Genomic DNA, 17,152 nt, shown 5'->3' with positions numbered 1-17,152 from the left:
GATCCTCCGTTGCCAACTGATTTCAGTCAATGCATGAAATCATGAAGTGTGCAGTGCCATTATAACGGAGCTTAGGAGGCATATTAGCTGAGTCAGCTACTACAAAGTGGGCCTTAGGAGGCCTTATTACTGGTGCTGATGATAGTGCAGCAACTTCCCACTCAGACAATTAGTTGGTTTGGTTTGGTAGTTTTTGGTGCTTAGTCAATCAAGATTTGTCAAGTAACTTATTTTATTCTTTGTTGTCATTTTGTTTGTTTTATTATTGTTTTATTATTATATGCATGATTGCATATAATTGCATTGCATTTTTTTACAGATTTGTCAGTCACCAATCAAATGAATTCGTCATCAAAAGCTTTGGCTTTTAGTTGACTAAGAATTTCTTTAGTCAATCAAGTACATCATTAATCCCATGTTGAAGGTTCTTGTGTATCTACACATAGTACTGCAATTTACTTCTTTTCAAACCTTTCTTTGTGTGAGCTGACCTTTCTTTTCACTAACCGTCTTATGTCTGTTTTCCTTTTGTTCTTTCTCTCTTTCCTTTCTCTCTTCATCTAATCTAGGTTGTAGCAGTCGCTCTGAAACATAAGCAATGCAAAACAAAGCCTGGGTCTGCCTTGCATGCTCCTGAAATCCTTAACTCTTAGAGGGATTGATCAAAGCGTTGCCTCTGCCTGAACTAGACACTTCTTCCACTAATCTGCAGTCTGTTCTTCCATGTCTAACAGTGCGTCTTCTCGTATGGAAGAGAGGACGGGTGGGGGCTGAGGAGGAGGGAACACACCGCTGACCCCCTCTCTCTCCCCTCTACCCTTTGCTCTCCTTCACACTTTGTCTAAGATCTACTTGCCTTTTTGTTGTGTTATCCTTCTGGACTTTTGAGACTTGTGAATAACTGGCTTTTGGTGTCTGCTGAGACTGACTGGTATGCTGTGGTCTCTGCCTGCTGATGATGGCTGCCCTGTCCTTCCTTGGCCTGAACTCACCCACCACCACCACCACCTTTCTGTACTGCTGTCGTTATTCCTGCTGGGGCCTCTGACTACATGAAACACACACACACACACACACACACACACACACACACACACACACACACACACACACACACACTCTCACATCTTCCCTTGTCTTGACACACGTTTCGACAGGCCGCTTGATTGATGTTCCTCCTCCAGCTGCCTTCCGACTCCTCCCCATCACTTCTCTTATGGTTGTATGATGGCATGCGCTGAGACGGTCACCTCGCTACCCATGTCTGCCTGGATACAATATGCACTTTGTCTACAGGAGGGGAAAAAAGGGAGAAAAAAGTACAATAGCAAATTGTCACTTTTTGGGTTAACTTTTTTCGGTTTGATAATCATGTTTATTGTGTTTTTGTTTGTTTTTAATTATTGAGGACTTAATTCAGCAGTGTTTCTGAGGTTTGGACTGCTTGATATGTGGATGTGTATCCTGTCTTGTTTGAGTAGAATCCGAGTAAAATCACACATGAATGATTGGATACAGAATCTGAATGAATATTCTAGCATTCCATTTGACTCTTGGTCTTGGCACAATGTTTGCTTCTATCACAATCCAATGGGAATTAAATTATTTTGGTTATTTATGAATTATGATCGAAGACTTCTTGATAATGTTAACGTTAAAGGCATCCATCCATTTACATGTCAAAGTGCACCTTATAGTAATACAAATTCTTTAGAAAGATCCTCCTCTCAAAAAGTTGAATAATTTCATTTAAATGCACAAAAAGACTGGCGCAAAATTGTATCTTCCTAAAACATTACCTCTTGTGCGTGCTTGTGTGTATACATGTTTGTGATTGCTGGCTTCAGTTAGTGTGCTTGTATTTATGTGTTTGTGTGTGCGTGCATGTGCGTGCGAGTGAGTGTACTGTGTTGGACTAATGTGGGGTTGATTTTGTGAAACATTGCTGTAAATGTTGTGTTGCAAATATAACGGTATGTAGTGTAAATACATTATTTAATGTACAGCCAAACTTTCTTTCATATTTGTACAAACATTTTATATGTATTATACATCATGACATTTTTGAATAGGTACTGCTATCCCTATTACAGATGTGTATATATAATATATATACAGTATATATATATTTATATTTTTTTCATGTACAAAATCCTGTATAAAGACTGCACATTTTTTAAATGGGCCAATACATGTTTTTTATGTTATGTAAAAATCCATATTTTTGTATTGCATGTGAGTACCATTCTGTACACGCAGTTTATGTTTTCATCCATGAAAGAAAATAAAAAGAAGCTTGTCATGTTATGTTGGGGTTGGTGTAGAATTTGTCACTTATGATTTTAGAGTTGACGTTGAATGTGGAGATTCATAAAGAACAGCCATGAAGGAGCAGATTCAGGTATGTACAGTATGCTTCTTCCATTGATCATGTTGCTTTATTGTGAATAAACTTTGAGTCCTCTTGTACTGTACAAGACACTACATGACATGATGTTGGCTAGATTCAGAAAATGATTGACTCTTGTTTACTACTATTGACTATTTTTTACCCTCCCCTCCCCCCCCCCCCATTGTCCCGTGAAGTCCTTGCTCTGAGTGCACCCATACTTGTTAGGAACAGGACTTATGGGCGCACTCTAACCATCTAATCATCTTCAACCGCTTATCCAGAATCGGGTCGCGGGGGTTCCAACAGAGATTTCCAGACATTTCTCACTTAGTCACTTCTCATCGGGAGAGCTCGGCCACCCGTCTCAGAAAACTCATTTGGGCTGCTTGTATTCACAATCTTATTCTTTCGGTCATGACCCACACTTCACGACCATAGGTGAGAGTAGGAACGAAGATTGCTCTGTATATCGAGACTAGAGCTTTGCCTTCTGGCTCATCTCTCTTTCCATCACAATAGTGCGGTACTGCAATACCGCTGCTGCTGCTCCGAACCCCCGGCTGATCTCCTGCTCCGATTCTCCCCTCACTCGTGCACTCTACCACTCCCACATTATTAAATATAATATATATTGAGTTTAAATATCTATAAATATTAAAAAAAAAAATGATTCATTCCCCTTGTAGTGAATGGAAAGATGCTGAGGAAATTGAGATGAGCAGTATTGCAGGACATGGGCAGCACAGTATTCGTAAAGGTGAGATACATTATTGGGTACTTGACTAAATACTGCTCTCTACTGGCCAGTGACACAACCGTTTCCTAGGTTCCTAGGCATTATTACTCCAGGTGATTTATTTCCCAAGTTAAGCCCAAAAGAAATGTGAGCCAAGTAAATTATGTTTGTTATTTAGACCCAAAAACATAGCTTATTAGTTCTGTTTCAGAACTGTGAAGCTTGTAGGCCTATTCACCTTTGTGTTGAGGCACCTGCATGTGTGCGTCTATTTTGTCCAGAAAGCCCCTGGAATAATCATAAGAATCGCTGACAACGTTATATTTGAAGTGTGGCTTTGACCGTTTGACTGCACGAAAGCTGAATTGATTGTGCATGCTGATGTTTGTCCCACAGAGAAGAAAGGAGCTTGTTTCCTGGGGGTGTACGGACTGTACTCTGACCAAAATGCAGCTGGTACTAGATCACATGATCACCATCTGAAGAGGGCTGTTGCGCTGAACAGTAAGTCACAAAATGCTCTTTCTCGCTCTCTTTCAGGAACCTGCATGGCAAAGGACATCAAAGGAAAGGAGGTGGCAATGTTTTTTTCCCCTGTGTAAATACATCAAAAGAGTCAATTCAATTAATATGTGTCATTGCCATAATGGTGCACTCAAACAGTATTATGTCCCAGTAACCTACAATAAATTCATACTATGTCACTACTATAATATAGTATAGCATACAGTATGTTATACTGTATGCTAGCACCATCACCAAAGTACTGGCTGTTAATACCAGGTCATAAAAATCAAAAATGTATATTTTTATATATTTACAGTATCTGAGGTCTAGAAATACTAGTAGCAATACATGCAAGTTATTTGATAAATCGTCTCACCTTTAGTTAGACACACAGTAAAAGCCTCAGCATTAATTTATCCATTTGTAACTCAGAGAATGTACCAATGGTAATATGGGGTCCAATTGTACAGTCAAGGTTAAATTGACACTGAGCATATTACTGCAGAGAGAGAGAGAGAGAGAGAGAGAGAGAGGTAGAGAGAGAGAGAGGTAGAAAGCACTGCCACAACTGTGTCAGCAATCAGTTCAGCTTTAATGGATCCAGTCTCCAGTGGCATCATGGGAAATGAGGCAGTAATGCCTCAGGTACTTAAACCGAAAGAACGAAAGGGGTGAGGACATCACACACACACACACACACACACACACACACACACACACACACACACACACACACTTTCACAAGCACCATTATGTTACCTAGAATAGGATTGTCATGAGAAACCAAAATGACTTCCTGGGTCATTTCTTTTTTTAGACCCTTTGTCACTTCCTGTGTAGGTTATCTTTTGAGAGAGAGAGAGCGAGAGAGAGAGAGAGAGGCCTTTATCCAAAATTACAAGTGCAGAAGATCATCAAGGACAGGGCAATGAAATGAGCAATACTCTCTTAATGTGGGTGTTAACTGGGAGCAGGTACACATTGGTGGGCGATCCTTTGAGAAAATGAAATGAAAACATCTCGTGTCCTTCAAATCCAAATTTCCCCTCCAAATAGTACACAATGTTAAATGGTGTGTGTGTGTGTGTGTGTGTGTGTGTGTGTGTGTGTGATCTTCATCTGTAAAAGAAGAGAGAGAACATCCGCACACTCGTTTCTAGAGCTCCGAGACTTACTTTATTTAGGGGCAACAAATTGCAACGTTTCGACCTACAAGGTCTTCATCAGGCAAAATCGTCATCTGTAACCACTGCTGGCTCCTTATGGGAGACCCACATGGTCGCTCCCTCCTGTCAGTAGCCATTACATTCTGTTCTGCCCTTGAATCAATGACTGGCTGCTCACTCACTCTCTCTCTCTCTGTTACTCATGGACTACTGGGAGGTACACAAATAATCAGGGCTGCTCAGGGTAACTGCTGTTAATGTCTCAGTCTGTAGTATAGTGCTCACTTCATTCACTGTTCATATTGATCCATGTTAACCTTAGGCTGTTCATAAAGTCTACTATAAATCCGTCCTGTGTGTGCACGTATCGTGGAGGACTCGAGGGAGTCCTCTGTGTCAAGTCGATAATAACCTATGATTTGTCCAATGTCCATATAGGCACAATTTAGACCCGGTTGTCCAGAACCGCCGATCCGACCGATATGCACATAGGTCTATGGTCATCATGCCCACATATGAGACCCGGTCGACTTCATAATAGAACCTGAGGGAGAGATGCGCTAAGCGGGAAGTCGGTAGGTAAAACAATGTTGTTGAAATCCCTATACTGTATATGTAATACTTTGATTTCACGAAGACTCTGCATATAGACTGACCTGGACTCCATATATGGAGCATACCTGATAAGGAACTCCGTATATGGGCATAAACGTTACGCAGACAGACAGATACAGAAATCTCCATATACGGGCATAAAAGGGACACAGATGATGGGTACAATGGGTAATGTTGTAAGGGGTGGGGGGGCAATGCCCATTTTACTGATACGTGATACTTTAGGTTTAGCCTATATTTTTTATAAAATCACATTCATGTGAAGTGTCATCAGTCATACGTCACATTCTGTGCTCAGCCAATCAGCTGAGCTTGTTCCGTGCTCATACGGACATACACACAAAGCTGTGCATAGGAGCGCTGCTCAATAATAATATCCATATGGATCTGAAAATGCTTTGTACCAATAGTGAATATTTTCCACAATAGTTCTAATAAATATCAGATGTACAAGCTTGCAGAGCAGTACGAAGTAACACACTGTCCACTTTGAGTTTGTATATATGATATTTTATTGTTCTAAAACACATTTGACTCGTGTACTGTGCATTGTTTTTATTTTTATTCAATTCAATTTCAATTCAACAGGCTTTATTGGCATGACGTTTTACAAGTGTTGCCAAAGCACAATCACAGATATTCCAAACAACATAACAACATAATATTTTTATTCTTTGTGAAGCACTTTGTAACATTGTTTCGAAAGGTGCTATATAAATAAAGGTTTATTATTATGATCTTCAACTTTTACACTCAAATTAACAGTTATATATATATATATATTAACAGATATCCCATTCTTACACTGTCAGCTATTTACTGTGCCTGTTGTAGAGTACATACTGTAAGTAACAGCTGCCTGCGTAACCCAACGGCTACACCACATTTATTTTTGGTTTATAAAAGCCAAAGAAGGAAGTGTGAAAAGGAACAGGAACTATACGTGTAAGTATAAGGGCTACTTGATCTGCAGTCACAACTCCAAACTGCCTGATGTGTTGTATCTCCGTCACACTGTTCCGGCTGATTCTTCGTTCATCTTCGTTCAAAAAGACGACATTGTTGGATCCATACTAAAGTCATAAGCAGTGTAAGTGATTTTCTTTTTAAAATATATTATATATCTAGACTAGTGTGTGTGTGGTGTGTGTGTGGTGTGTGGTGCTGATCTCGCCATCTCTCGTGTGGTGTGTGGTGTGTGTGTGTGTGTGTGTGTGTGTAATATGCACACACATACAGTATATGCTACAATACATACAGTAATATGTCTTTTACATATACTGTAACTTAAAGCATCATTATCATAGTATTCAACAACTTAGTGCCATCCATTCCATTTAAGTACTTTTAAAGAGATGGAATATATTATTGGAGGTAATCTTATATGATTGTGTGAGAAGTGATTCAAACAATGAAACCCCCGTGGGATTTAACAGAGCACATAACAGGAAGTTGTTTTTAGACACGCTTTTTAAAAGATTCAGATTCATCAAATGTGTCTTGTTTTCTTTCTCTTCTTAGGTAAAAGGTACCAACATGAAAGCCTATAACATCCTCCTGCTTCTGTGCTGGATTGAATTCATGGGAACTGCATTATCCGGAACTCAACCTACTGTGGCAACTTCTACCACTGCCTTTACCACTGATGAGCATGCCAGTCTGGATCCTGGCGATGGGTCATCGTCAGATGATGTGTCTGTGTCCATGACAGTAAACAGTGTCCAACCTACTGTTGCGCAACGAGATGAGTCAACGGTATTATCCACTATTCCGATTTCTGAACTAGCAACGTCAGCTACTTCTAATGAGCCCATTAGAGACACGTCTGAAGTACCGAGCGGCATTCCGCACACTGACACATCGACAACCACTCCTCTGTCTCACGCCAGCAGCAGTGCACTGCCTTCGGCCAACACTCAGCCTGCCCCCAGCAGGCCTGCAGATGACTGCCTGTTTGCCAGGAGGACGGGCCTCATAATGGTGATGGTGACTGGTGGTCTCATTTTAGCCTGTACTATTCTGCTGCTCACCACGGTGCTCTTGGCCTGGAAGTTGTGTCAGGTGAGGAGACATGACCAAGGAAGCGACGCTGACCTGATCAGCAACTCTGACTACTGGATGGGCACTGCCCAGAGGAACCGTCGCCGATCCGAGACGGGGGGCGTAGAGACGGGTGTGCTGATGAGCCCGCTCAGCCAAGAGCAGGTGAAGAGTGGCAGCACGGCTAAGGAGCCGGAGACGGGGAAATTAGACGTGCAGGTCATACAAGAGTTGGAGGCAGCGAGGAACAAGAAGAAGGCAGCAGCCACGCCTGATGGGGCTCCGGCAGCAGGTGGAATGGAGCAGCAGACATCTGGCGCTGGGAATTCATCCTCCTCCAAGAAGACTGTGGATGCTGCTCACCCTCCTACTGCTACAACTGACACTGTAGTATCATCTCATTCTGAAAATGAAACAAGTGCAGCTGTAGTGGAGGTGTAAAGCCACAATCTTTTGCATTGACAACCTTTTACCCAATCCACCCCTGCTGCTGCTTTTTATTACAGTGCCACTAAACCTGTAACAAAGTTAGCATTTGTTAGAGATGAATATATTGTTTCCTCTAATTTGTAAATGTCATGTCACATGTTTCTGATTTTTTTGTTTACACATGAAAACAGACCTAACTCAGTAGTTTTTATTGGATCTTCAAACCTTAGTGCATGTGTGTGAGCATGGATCGTGAGTATATGTGCGTGAATATATCAGTGAATGTGGTCATTGGTAAGCAGAGAATGTCTGCCTGGCCTGCTGCTTCTGAAAGAAAGCTCGCTTTCTTTTAAGCAGTTGGGCCAAATGTGAAAAGGCTGATGAAAACCTGTTATTTATTTGCCTTGCTCATCATCAAATAAACTATTTAATTTTTCACCAAAGACGGAGTGCCTTGGATTCTTTTCTTTTCAAGTCTGCAATTCACATTTTGACAAGCAGTACTACTTGGAGGAAGGATACCTTTTGTCTAGCTGATGAAAACCTGTTTGTACATCACTCCTATGCTTCTGGGGCATTTATTCATTTATATGGTGATAAATATATACCTTTCATCTGCATGTTCATATGAGTCATGCAGTTGACATCATCCTCATCACCTGTGGTAATTTAAAACAATGTTGGACTTGGCTATACAGAGCACAGAAGAGCATAGAAGATGGCCAGGTAGCTGTACTGTACAACCCTATAGGTTGTACCACGTTCAACATCTCTTTAATATCGGAGCCCGAGATTGAAAGACATTGCTTATCTCCTCTCACACGTGGCAATTCTCAATCTCAACTTTGAAACGATTTCAGATGATGGGGGGTTTGCAGAAACGTATACCTAGAACAACACACAGAGTACCAACAATGTAAGGAGCAAAAACTACAACATGTACTGTATGGTTATGGTATACGTTTGAAAATGACAAGTGAGAACCCTCCTCTGTAATGCTTGTAAACCTGCAGGATTAATGTGTGGCAGTTTCCCCCTTTCCTCATCAGTAGCACAGGGACCTCTCCACTCAGCACTGCATCATTCTGCCTCCCCCGCTTACTTTGCCTATCCCATCACACACACACCGCACGCACACGCACACGCACGCACACACACACACACACACACACACGCACACGCACACGCACACACAGACACACATATCCTTACACCACCCCTGCACACTGCACAGTAGTGAGAGTCCAGAGTCTGCAGTGTCTGCTCCAGCTTCATATTAGCCATGTCCATTATCAAATGCTGAGCCATACAATACAATAGCACAGCAGAAAGGGAAAAAAAGCTGAAGATTACAAATTGATAGAGCGGGTTAAATTCCTTTTGCGAGAGAGGAAAATGCACCTTCAGTAGCACGGCAGCAGCTCCAGAGCTTCAGAAAGAGACAAAAGGAGAGTGGGAACCGGAGCTGAACAGCAAATAGGAGGACAAGAGAAGAGTGACTGGAATGAAAAGATGAAAAGGTATGTGCTAAATGAAACTAAAACAAAGCAGCCCTTTAGCTATAGAATATACTCAGTCCACAGCGATCTAGCTTGCAGAATGCAATTTCATTGCTGTAAGAGACTTGGCTTTTGTCTTGTCTTGCCTTATTGGAACCTGCAAATGTGCTCCGGCATCCCTAAAGTCATTAAGGAAACTCTTTTATTGAGCGTTGTCCCCCTGTTACTAGGCGAGTAGGACCACACTGACAACCAGTGGCAATCGAGCATTCTTTGCGCAGGGGAATAACCACCGCAGGGAATTGTCTGGTGATGATGATAGAATAGAATGCAATATTTTGTCTCACACAAATAATGTAAAAAGTTATGTGACTGCAAGGCAACGTCACCTCTCTACTGTGCACTTGCCTGCATAATGAATTGTACATGATGCTACCTAAATGTGGCATATGCAGATATTGTGTTTGTATTACCACACAATGCATTGATGCATGTGATGTGTCTGTGTGTGTGTGTGTGTGTGTGTGTGTGTGTGTGTGTGTGTGTGTGTGTGTGTGTGTGTGTGTGTGTGTGTGTGTGTGTGTGTGTTTCATTCAGCACAGCTCTCTGCAGTATGTCAGCCACTGCTGTAGTCTGTAGATTAGACACCCCTGAAAATGCACCCATTTCTCTTTTATCCTTCACATATGGGCAGGCAGGACAGCCATAGTTGAGTGGGTAGAGAAGCCATCTGGGATTCTGAAGGTTGCCAATTCGACCCTCAGCTTGCCCAGTCATATGTGTTAACGTGTCCCTGAGCATTTAACCCCTAACTGCTCCCCAGGTGCTGTTAAATATAGTTGCCCACTGCTCCCAATAGTTAGCAGAGGATGAATTTCAGGTATAGGCAGATGTACTTGTCAAAAATGCATGCAATATATACTGTACATGGACAATCACACTGTCCAATGTTGATACAATGTAAACTAATTAAAACCACATTTCTAATATGTCCTTGGTCTTTATATTTTCTGCTAGCAGACACGTGTTCCTGAAGCACTCCACTACAGAGGTCCTCCTGGGACTGCTTGTCTTACTGCTGCTGGGTGCGCATGTCACGGTGCCATGCCCCTCCGTTTGCTCCTGTAGCCCCGGCGACAGGGAGGTGGACTGCTCTTGGAAAGGTCTAAAACAGCTCCCTGATGGCTTACTGCACAACCTCCGCTCCCTCAACTTGTCCCACAATCGCCTGCACAACCTTGATGGACAGCTCTCGGTTTACGCCCACCTCCGCAAGCTTGATTTGTCTCACAATCGGCTGGGCCATGTACCAACTGGCCTGCCCCGCTCCCTGTGGCAGCTACACGCCGCCGGCAACCGCATCCAGGTGCTGGACAAGAACGACACTGCCTACCAGTGGAACCTGCGTATCCTGGACCTGTCCAACAACAAATTGGAGCGGGCTGTCTTCATCAACAACACTCTGATCAAGCTGCGTGTGCTCGACCTCAGCCACAACACCTTTTGGACTGTGCCCACCAACATGCCCATGTACCTGGATATGGTGGACCTGTCCCATAACACCCTAGTGCAGGTGCTTCCGGGCTCTCTAGAGCGGCTACCCCAGCTCAGTCACTTCTATTTACATGCAAACCGCTTTTCCACACTGCCGCTCGGAGCATTCCACAAACTGACCGGGCTTAGAGTCATCACCTTGGGGGACAACCCCTGGGCCTGTCACCTGCATGCCAACATGACCGACTTGCTCTACTGGATCCATCATACTCAAGCCCGCGTACTGGGCTGCCCCTGCCACACTAAGCCCGTCTGTGGAGAGACACGCTCTGGCAGGACTGGAGGTTGGCACTTTGCTTCCTACAACCTCCCTCCCCTGGCAGCCAATGCTCAGGACCTGAGCTCTGCACCCCCAGACACCGACCCCACGTTCTGGTGGTATATGTCTGGGTCGCCCAGGCTGAGCACACATCACGTCATCAGGGAGAGTTCAAATACACAACACCACCCATCCACATCCACCCCCCTCAGCTACTCCACCCTGCCCCGAAGCACCGATGACAGAGACCTGTCCACTGCTGTCAGCCCATCTAGCATTGACCCTGTGTTCTTAACCTTCATCACAGTCAAACCACTGACCACTGACACCTCCTCCACTGCTGACACAACCTCCAGCACTGCCACTACTGCCACAAGTCAAGCCACAGCCCCTCTCAGCACAAAGAGAACAACCACTCTCCGCACGAGAAGCGTTCGGAGGCCCAACCAATCCTTTCCCAGTGATGCTCATAATTCCAGCCCAGCTGTCATTAACTTATCTGTACTGTATTTAACTGAGAACCTTTGGTTCCTGTGTCTGGCTCTGCAACAAGTCCTGTAAAAGATACATTAGTGTACATTGACGCTTGGCACTAACCAAGCCTGAAAGTTAAGTGAAAGCACAAGTGTGAACGCAAGACTGTTGATATACGGAGGTTCTGTGTTCGTCAACCATGACCAGTACTGTATTTCCGATAATGTGAATAGTTAAAACAAACATAACTATAGTCTATCATATCTTCATCTTGACAGTAAGAATACATTTCTATATACACCAGAAAACAATGACAGTTATCCTAACACAGACCTTCAGTCGACTGCCCTTGAGTAAAGGGCTAATATGCAATAAATAGGACCACCACAACGGAATGTATACCATTATGTTCAGTGGCCCATTTATTAGGAAACCAAGTAGAACAACATGTGACTATCTGCAGGTATAGCCTAACTGTGATAAGGGCTGACAAATTGAGCACTCTGAGATGCTATACTCAACTTCACTGATGTATAGTGCTGTTTCCTGTGATTTACTTGATAGGTTGCATGACTTTTGACATTGTGTTTCAAATTTGCTCATAAATAGGCTTAACTGCGCAGAGACAATTCCAAATCCCATCAGTACTGACGTCTTCTAGTTGGATCACTTCTCAAACAAGGGATCCTCAATTAGTCTAATGATTATCTGCATGGTATATTAAAGTCACCAACATTAAAAATGCTCACCTGCTATCAAACAAGAATATAGGCAGTGTTAAATTACAGATTTTGTTTTCTCTTGTCAAGAAACTCATTAAATGAAACTTGGAGACATAGTCTACACAGTATAGTGGTTTTCTTTTGTTGAGCATAAAATAACAAAAACATTTCAACCATTCACAGTTTCACACCAATAGTAAAGTCTTTCCCATGTTGTTGCTTCTGTATGAAAATGGTGCTGGAAAGAGCTGTGGATGTTTCTTTGGGTCAAACGCGAGTCAAATGAGGTAGATTATTTGTATTTCCTCTCTCACTCTACTGCTATTTTCCATCTCTGGATTGATCAAATCATGTGGTGACTGGTGAGAACCACTAGCATCTGAGACGGCATCCTGTTGTTACTTTGCCCAGTACCATTATTATACATAGTTTGGTCCTTAAGCGTCCGCATTTGAAAGGGGTTTACAGATTACACAATTAAATGACAGTGGAAACACTAGTCTAATCATTTTACCGTTATGTGCCAGTTGACCCCATACAAACCTCAATTACAATCACAATAGACATTTTGGAAACTAATTCATACGATATTGAATATCAAATATTTGTTGATCGTTGCTGTCGGGCAGAAACCTCATACTGTATGTCCAAAATGGTTATACCTTTTGGAAAAGGAAAAAATTAACTGTCTTCCAATGAATCCAATGTAGTTATTTAGTCACAAGCTCTTGTTAATACTTACTTAACCACTTTCAGGTAAAAAATAGCAGATATATAAGCTCACGATGCATTGCATACTTTTGTGACAATGTAGCATGGCAAATTTGGGCATTAATTTATGGAAGAAAATGGAAGAAAAAAAAAAACATATTTGAAGTTTCTGCCCAACAGTGACATGATTTAAGTATCATGTCTCACTCTGACCTTCACTGCTCCAAACCCCTTATCCATCACTTTATGGATCTGAGTCAAAGCAGCAAGCATTTTAAGATAGTACAGTATGTAATTTGAAAACTGCAGGAGTTAATAAAATAAGGGTAAAATCTCTCCAACTAATAGAATGGAGAGCCTCACATAAGTCCTTTTTAATTAGTCTTCTAGGGATGGCTTTCCCAAGTGCAAACGTGTGCCAAGCACAATTTTGTTTCATTATAAGCCAATCACCAAAGATGGTCCTTTTGATTACAGGTTTATCAAACTCAATACTTCCAGGATTAACTTCAAATTTGAAGGACATTTTCAAGTAAAGACTTGCGATAGTGTGTAAACCTTTTTTAATGTGCAGAAGAATTTTAAAGCGCTGTGGAGTCAGCTGCCAGTTGGCTGACAGGCGCAGCCACTTTGCTGCTCTGCTAAGACCAAGAAGGTGACCAAGCTATCACATTGTCAGTTCATTTGAAATAGGACTTGATTTTACTACAACTACAGTTGTGAATGTGATGAGGTGCAGTCCTTCTTTTTGTTCAAGGCCTACTATAGTTCATTTTTACGATTGACAGCTGGCACATGCCATGTCTTTGGCAAGCCTAGTGGGCAAAATACAATGGCCAAGGGCAAAGTGAAATAGGCCAAAGTGAACCACAGCGCAGACTAGAAGCGAACTGTGGGCCTATTCAGATCGGGCTGCGTATTGTTCACTTCACTTCAGAGGGGTCTGAGTGTTCCCATTATGCTTGAAAAATAGCTGAATCTGTCACAGTTTGTGTCACTGTCAGATGAGGACCCAGGAACACACTAGGAGCACGAAGAATATACTGAGGAGGACTAGGAATAATAAGTACTGCCGGGAACAGAACACAATACCAACATTTAATAACTCACAGAGCTAAACATACGCAGGTGAACACAACTGACAATCAATCCCGTTTTTCTAGGCCTCAAGATCAGCTAGATTATAGTTATGTTATGTTATGTACAAATATTATTTAAAAAATAAATAATAGGTAGTTAAACAACTAGTCGACTAGTAAAAATCACTAGAAGTGACATACATACTATACATACATACATTTAGGTATGCGGTCTAGTCTAACTTGGACTCAGGGGGGTGGACGCCTCTGCCTTGCATAGTCCCCAGTGAATAGGCATGTTGCCCTTCACAAGCCCCCCCCCTCCCCCCTTTTAAATACATACATACATACATCTCAGAAGTTGAAGCAGTTTTTAAGGACCCACTTTTAGGCCAGTGCAACAGAGCATGCTTTTGCCTTTTTTTAAACAATACCCATTTTAACCAAATACATACATACATACATACATACATATTTTAACTGGATGCATGTATCCTATAGGCAGCAAGGCTTGGGTGCACTGCACCTATGGAACACATGACCCCTATCAAGTTAAACCTTTCATTGCACTGGATTTGAGTGCCCTCTTGTGGTCATTCACATGCATTTCAATGAATGGTGAGCAGCAGTTATTTCATATCAGAGTCTGACAGACACAAACAGTGTCTGACAGTTCAAGAAAGAGGGGTGATCCGAACACAAGCTACAAAAGAGTGTTTTAACTTTAAAAGTAGGCTACCCTGATTTTAGATCCTCCTTTTTTTCCTAACTTTTTTGTAGTGCTTGGATCACCCCTTTCTTGTTCCATAGTCCCCTTGATCCTTGAAGCACCAACTGTACCTTTTTAAGTTTTGTACCTTCGACTGTCGACTGAGCACCTGGTTGATTTCATTTTTTTTCCCACAGCTAGTGTCTGACAGTTATTGGGCAATATGATCTGCACTCAATTATTACAGATTTATTATGCCAATATATGAAGTTCTTTGTCAGGCATGCCCAAATACGGAGTTTATGCAGATGTCAGAACATCATTGTGATGTCAGAACAAGGCCATATATGACAACCAGGAACAGATGGGAAGGGTGACGATCACGAAGACGGCAACCTGGGGTGGAGAGGGTTGCATCCTAAACCACTTCTTCCATGAGGAGGAACCCAAAAAGTTACAGACTGTGGTAAAACCTCCATGCGACTCGAGGATTCCACACTTCTGGTCAGACGAAGGAGGAGTCAGGCCAGGATGCAACCCACAGTGCCTGGAGCCTCCTATAGTGTCGCCAACATCTCATCAGCCATCTTCCAGGGCGGCGGTGGCTCAGGGGTAGAGTGGCTCGGTGGGAACCACAAGGTTGCCAGTTCGAACCCGGTCAGTTGGAACCCGGGTTCGAACACCAAATTATGACGTAGCACTGCACTAGGGGGAGAGGAGGGGCCGGGGCTGACCGACAGATCGGTGAGATCCAATCAGGGCGTGCGCAAATCTCAGCCATGACCCGCCCCTCTAGACCAGAAACCTAACACGTTAGCTCCTGATTGGCGAGGTCAGAACATTGCTGGCCCACAATAACCTACCTGATCGGGCGGAGACATGTCCTCATAGGAGCACTTTGTGAAGGGCGCTGCCAAGCTAGCCCCTCCTATATTCAGGAGACACACACACACACACACACACACACACACACACACACACACACACACACACACACACACACACATAGAGACGAAATAAAGAAAAACATATTGTGAGAACTGAGAACCAAGTGTCCCTGACTTGGTTGAGCACAGAATTATGAAGAAAACACTAGGGGGAGACAAATTATCCAAATACTTCATCTCAACACAGTTAAATTAACAAAACGGGTATCTTTAATAGCAGTTTAGTCTACTTTGCAGTGTAGTCCATGTTTAATGTACAGTTTAATGACATGCAAATCCTTTAGGTGTTCAAATCACTTATTGTCGAGCTCATGTCCGTTTGTAGCATGACCTGCAGCACAAAGCTGTCCTTATGTCTGTCTGTAATGTGACCTGCAGCTGACCTGCAGCTTGACTGCATGGGGTCACAGGAAGGGTCAAGTGCTTACATCAACAAGTGCTTGACTCCAACGGACAACACACATACACATACACACGCACGTTCGTCCTCAGGGCTAAATGCTTGTTGGTGCTGTAGGGCAGGCTACTGGTATGCTTTAAGTCAGTTTTCCCTATGAGCTGAAACTGTTTGTGTGTTGTAATTGATGTACAAGTAGCCTATATTAATTCAAAGTCATAAATACTGTACACACGCTTCTTTCTGTCAAGAATTTCACTTTTCATCTTAAATTCACACATAACAGGTCTGGGGTTATGAACAAATTAATCCTGCTATTTGAATTATTTATCAACTCTTACTCAAGCACAAAATTCCTTTACTGCAGTCACAGATATTATATTATGATGAGGTTAGATTAGTTACAATGTATTGATCCTTGGGGAGAAATTCAGCTATATATATATATATATATATATATATATATATATATATATATATCCCTTATTTACTGTCTCCTAGTCCTTTCATGTATACTGACTTTCAGTCAATGCTTTATTTAACTATGAATGTTGGAAAATTGACATGGTCCGGTTATTCAGTATGACCTATCATCAAAACGTATGTTGACAACCAAAGTTGTCAATAGCAGGAAAGTACTGACAAATTGGACGACTGGTTTCCAACTTTGCAAATAATATCGTGTTTAATTGACGTCAATCGGATTGGTTAGAATAAATAGATGACAGAGAATGACGCCCCGCCCTCTCCTCGCGGTTAAACCTCTAAGAGAAAACACAGGCTTCGTCGTGTGACGGTGGCGCGTGCCCCCCAAAATAGCCGACCTACAAGCTCACAGTGCGTCGCGAAGGCGACGCGCTGTGAGCTTGTAGGTCGGCTATTTTTGCAATGACAGGACACCACGCCCCGCCCCCTC

At 42.6% G+C, this 17,152-nt stretch overlaps 3 protein-coding genes across 4 annotated transcripts in view; all 3 read left to right on the top strand.

The window, feature by feature from the left end:
• Window positions 1-2,252, top strand: part of ksr1a (kinase suppressor of ras 1a) — a 39,427-nt gene extending 37,175 nt beyond the window's left edge. Inside the window, exon 20 of one of the 2 annotated variants that reach the window (XM_080780606.1) lies at window positions 1,158-2,252. In XM_080780606.1, coding sequence (XP_080636732.1) covers window positions 1,158-1,170 — 13 coding nt within the window. In that variant the 3' untranslated portion in view covers window positions 1,171-2,252. Of the gene's footprint in view, window positions 1-569; window positions 711-1,157 lie in introns of those variants that run through there. The other variant, XM_080780607.1, reaches the window with a different exon arrangement.
• Window positions 2,253-6,376: 4,124 nt separating this feature from the next.
• LOC308326558 (uncharacterized protein) lies at window positions 6,377-8,130 on the top strand. The gene is made up of 2 exons (XM_080779495.1): window positions 6,377-6,506; window positions 6,938-8,130. Exon 2 carries the CDS (start codon window positions 6,953-6,955, stop codon window positions 7,895-7,897), a length of 945 nt encoding a protein of 314 aa, XP_080635621.1. The 5' UTR covers window positions 6,377-6,506; window positions 6,938-6,952; the 3' UTR covers window positions 7,898-8,130.
• A 2,242-nt stretch (window positions 8,131-10,372) lies between these two features.
• LOC308327645 (oligodendrocyte-myelin glycoprotein-like) lies at window positions 10,373-11,758 on the top strand (the record flags this gene model as incomplete). The annotated part of the gene is made up of 1 exon (XM_080781167.1): window positions 10,373-11,758. One exon carries the CDS (start codon window positions 10,373-10,375, stop codon window positions 11,756-11,758), a length of 1,386 nt encoding a protein of 461 aa, XP_080637293.1.
• Window positions 11,759-17,152: the final 5,394 nt, after the last annotated feature.

Source organism: Protomyctophum bolini (genome assembly GCF_963924005.1).
Source record: "Protomyctophum bolini genome assembly, chromosome: 13".
NCBI classification, from domain to species: Eukaryota; Metazoa; Chordata; class Actinopteri; order Myctophiformes; family Myctophidae; genus Protomyctophum; species Protomyctophum bolini.
The sequence above is the reverse complement of the archived record's forward strand: the minus strand, read 5'-3'. Positions and strand labels throughout refer to the sequence as shown.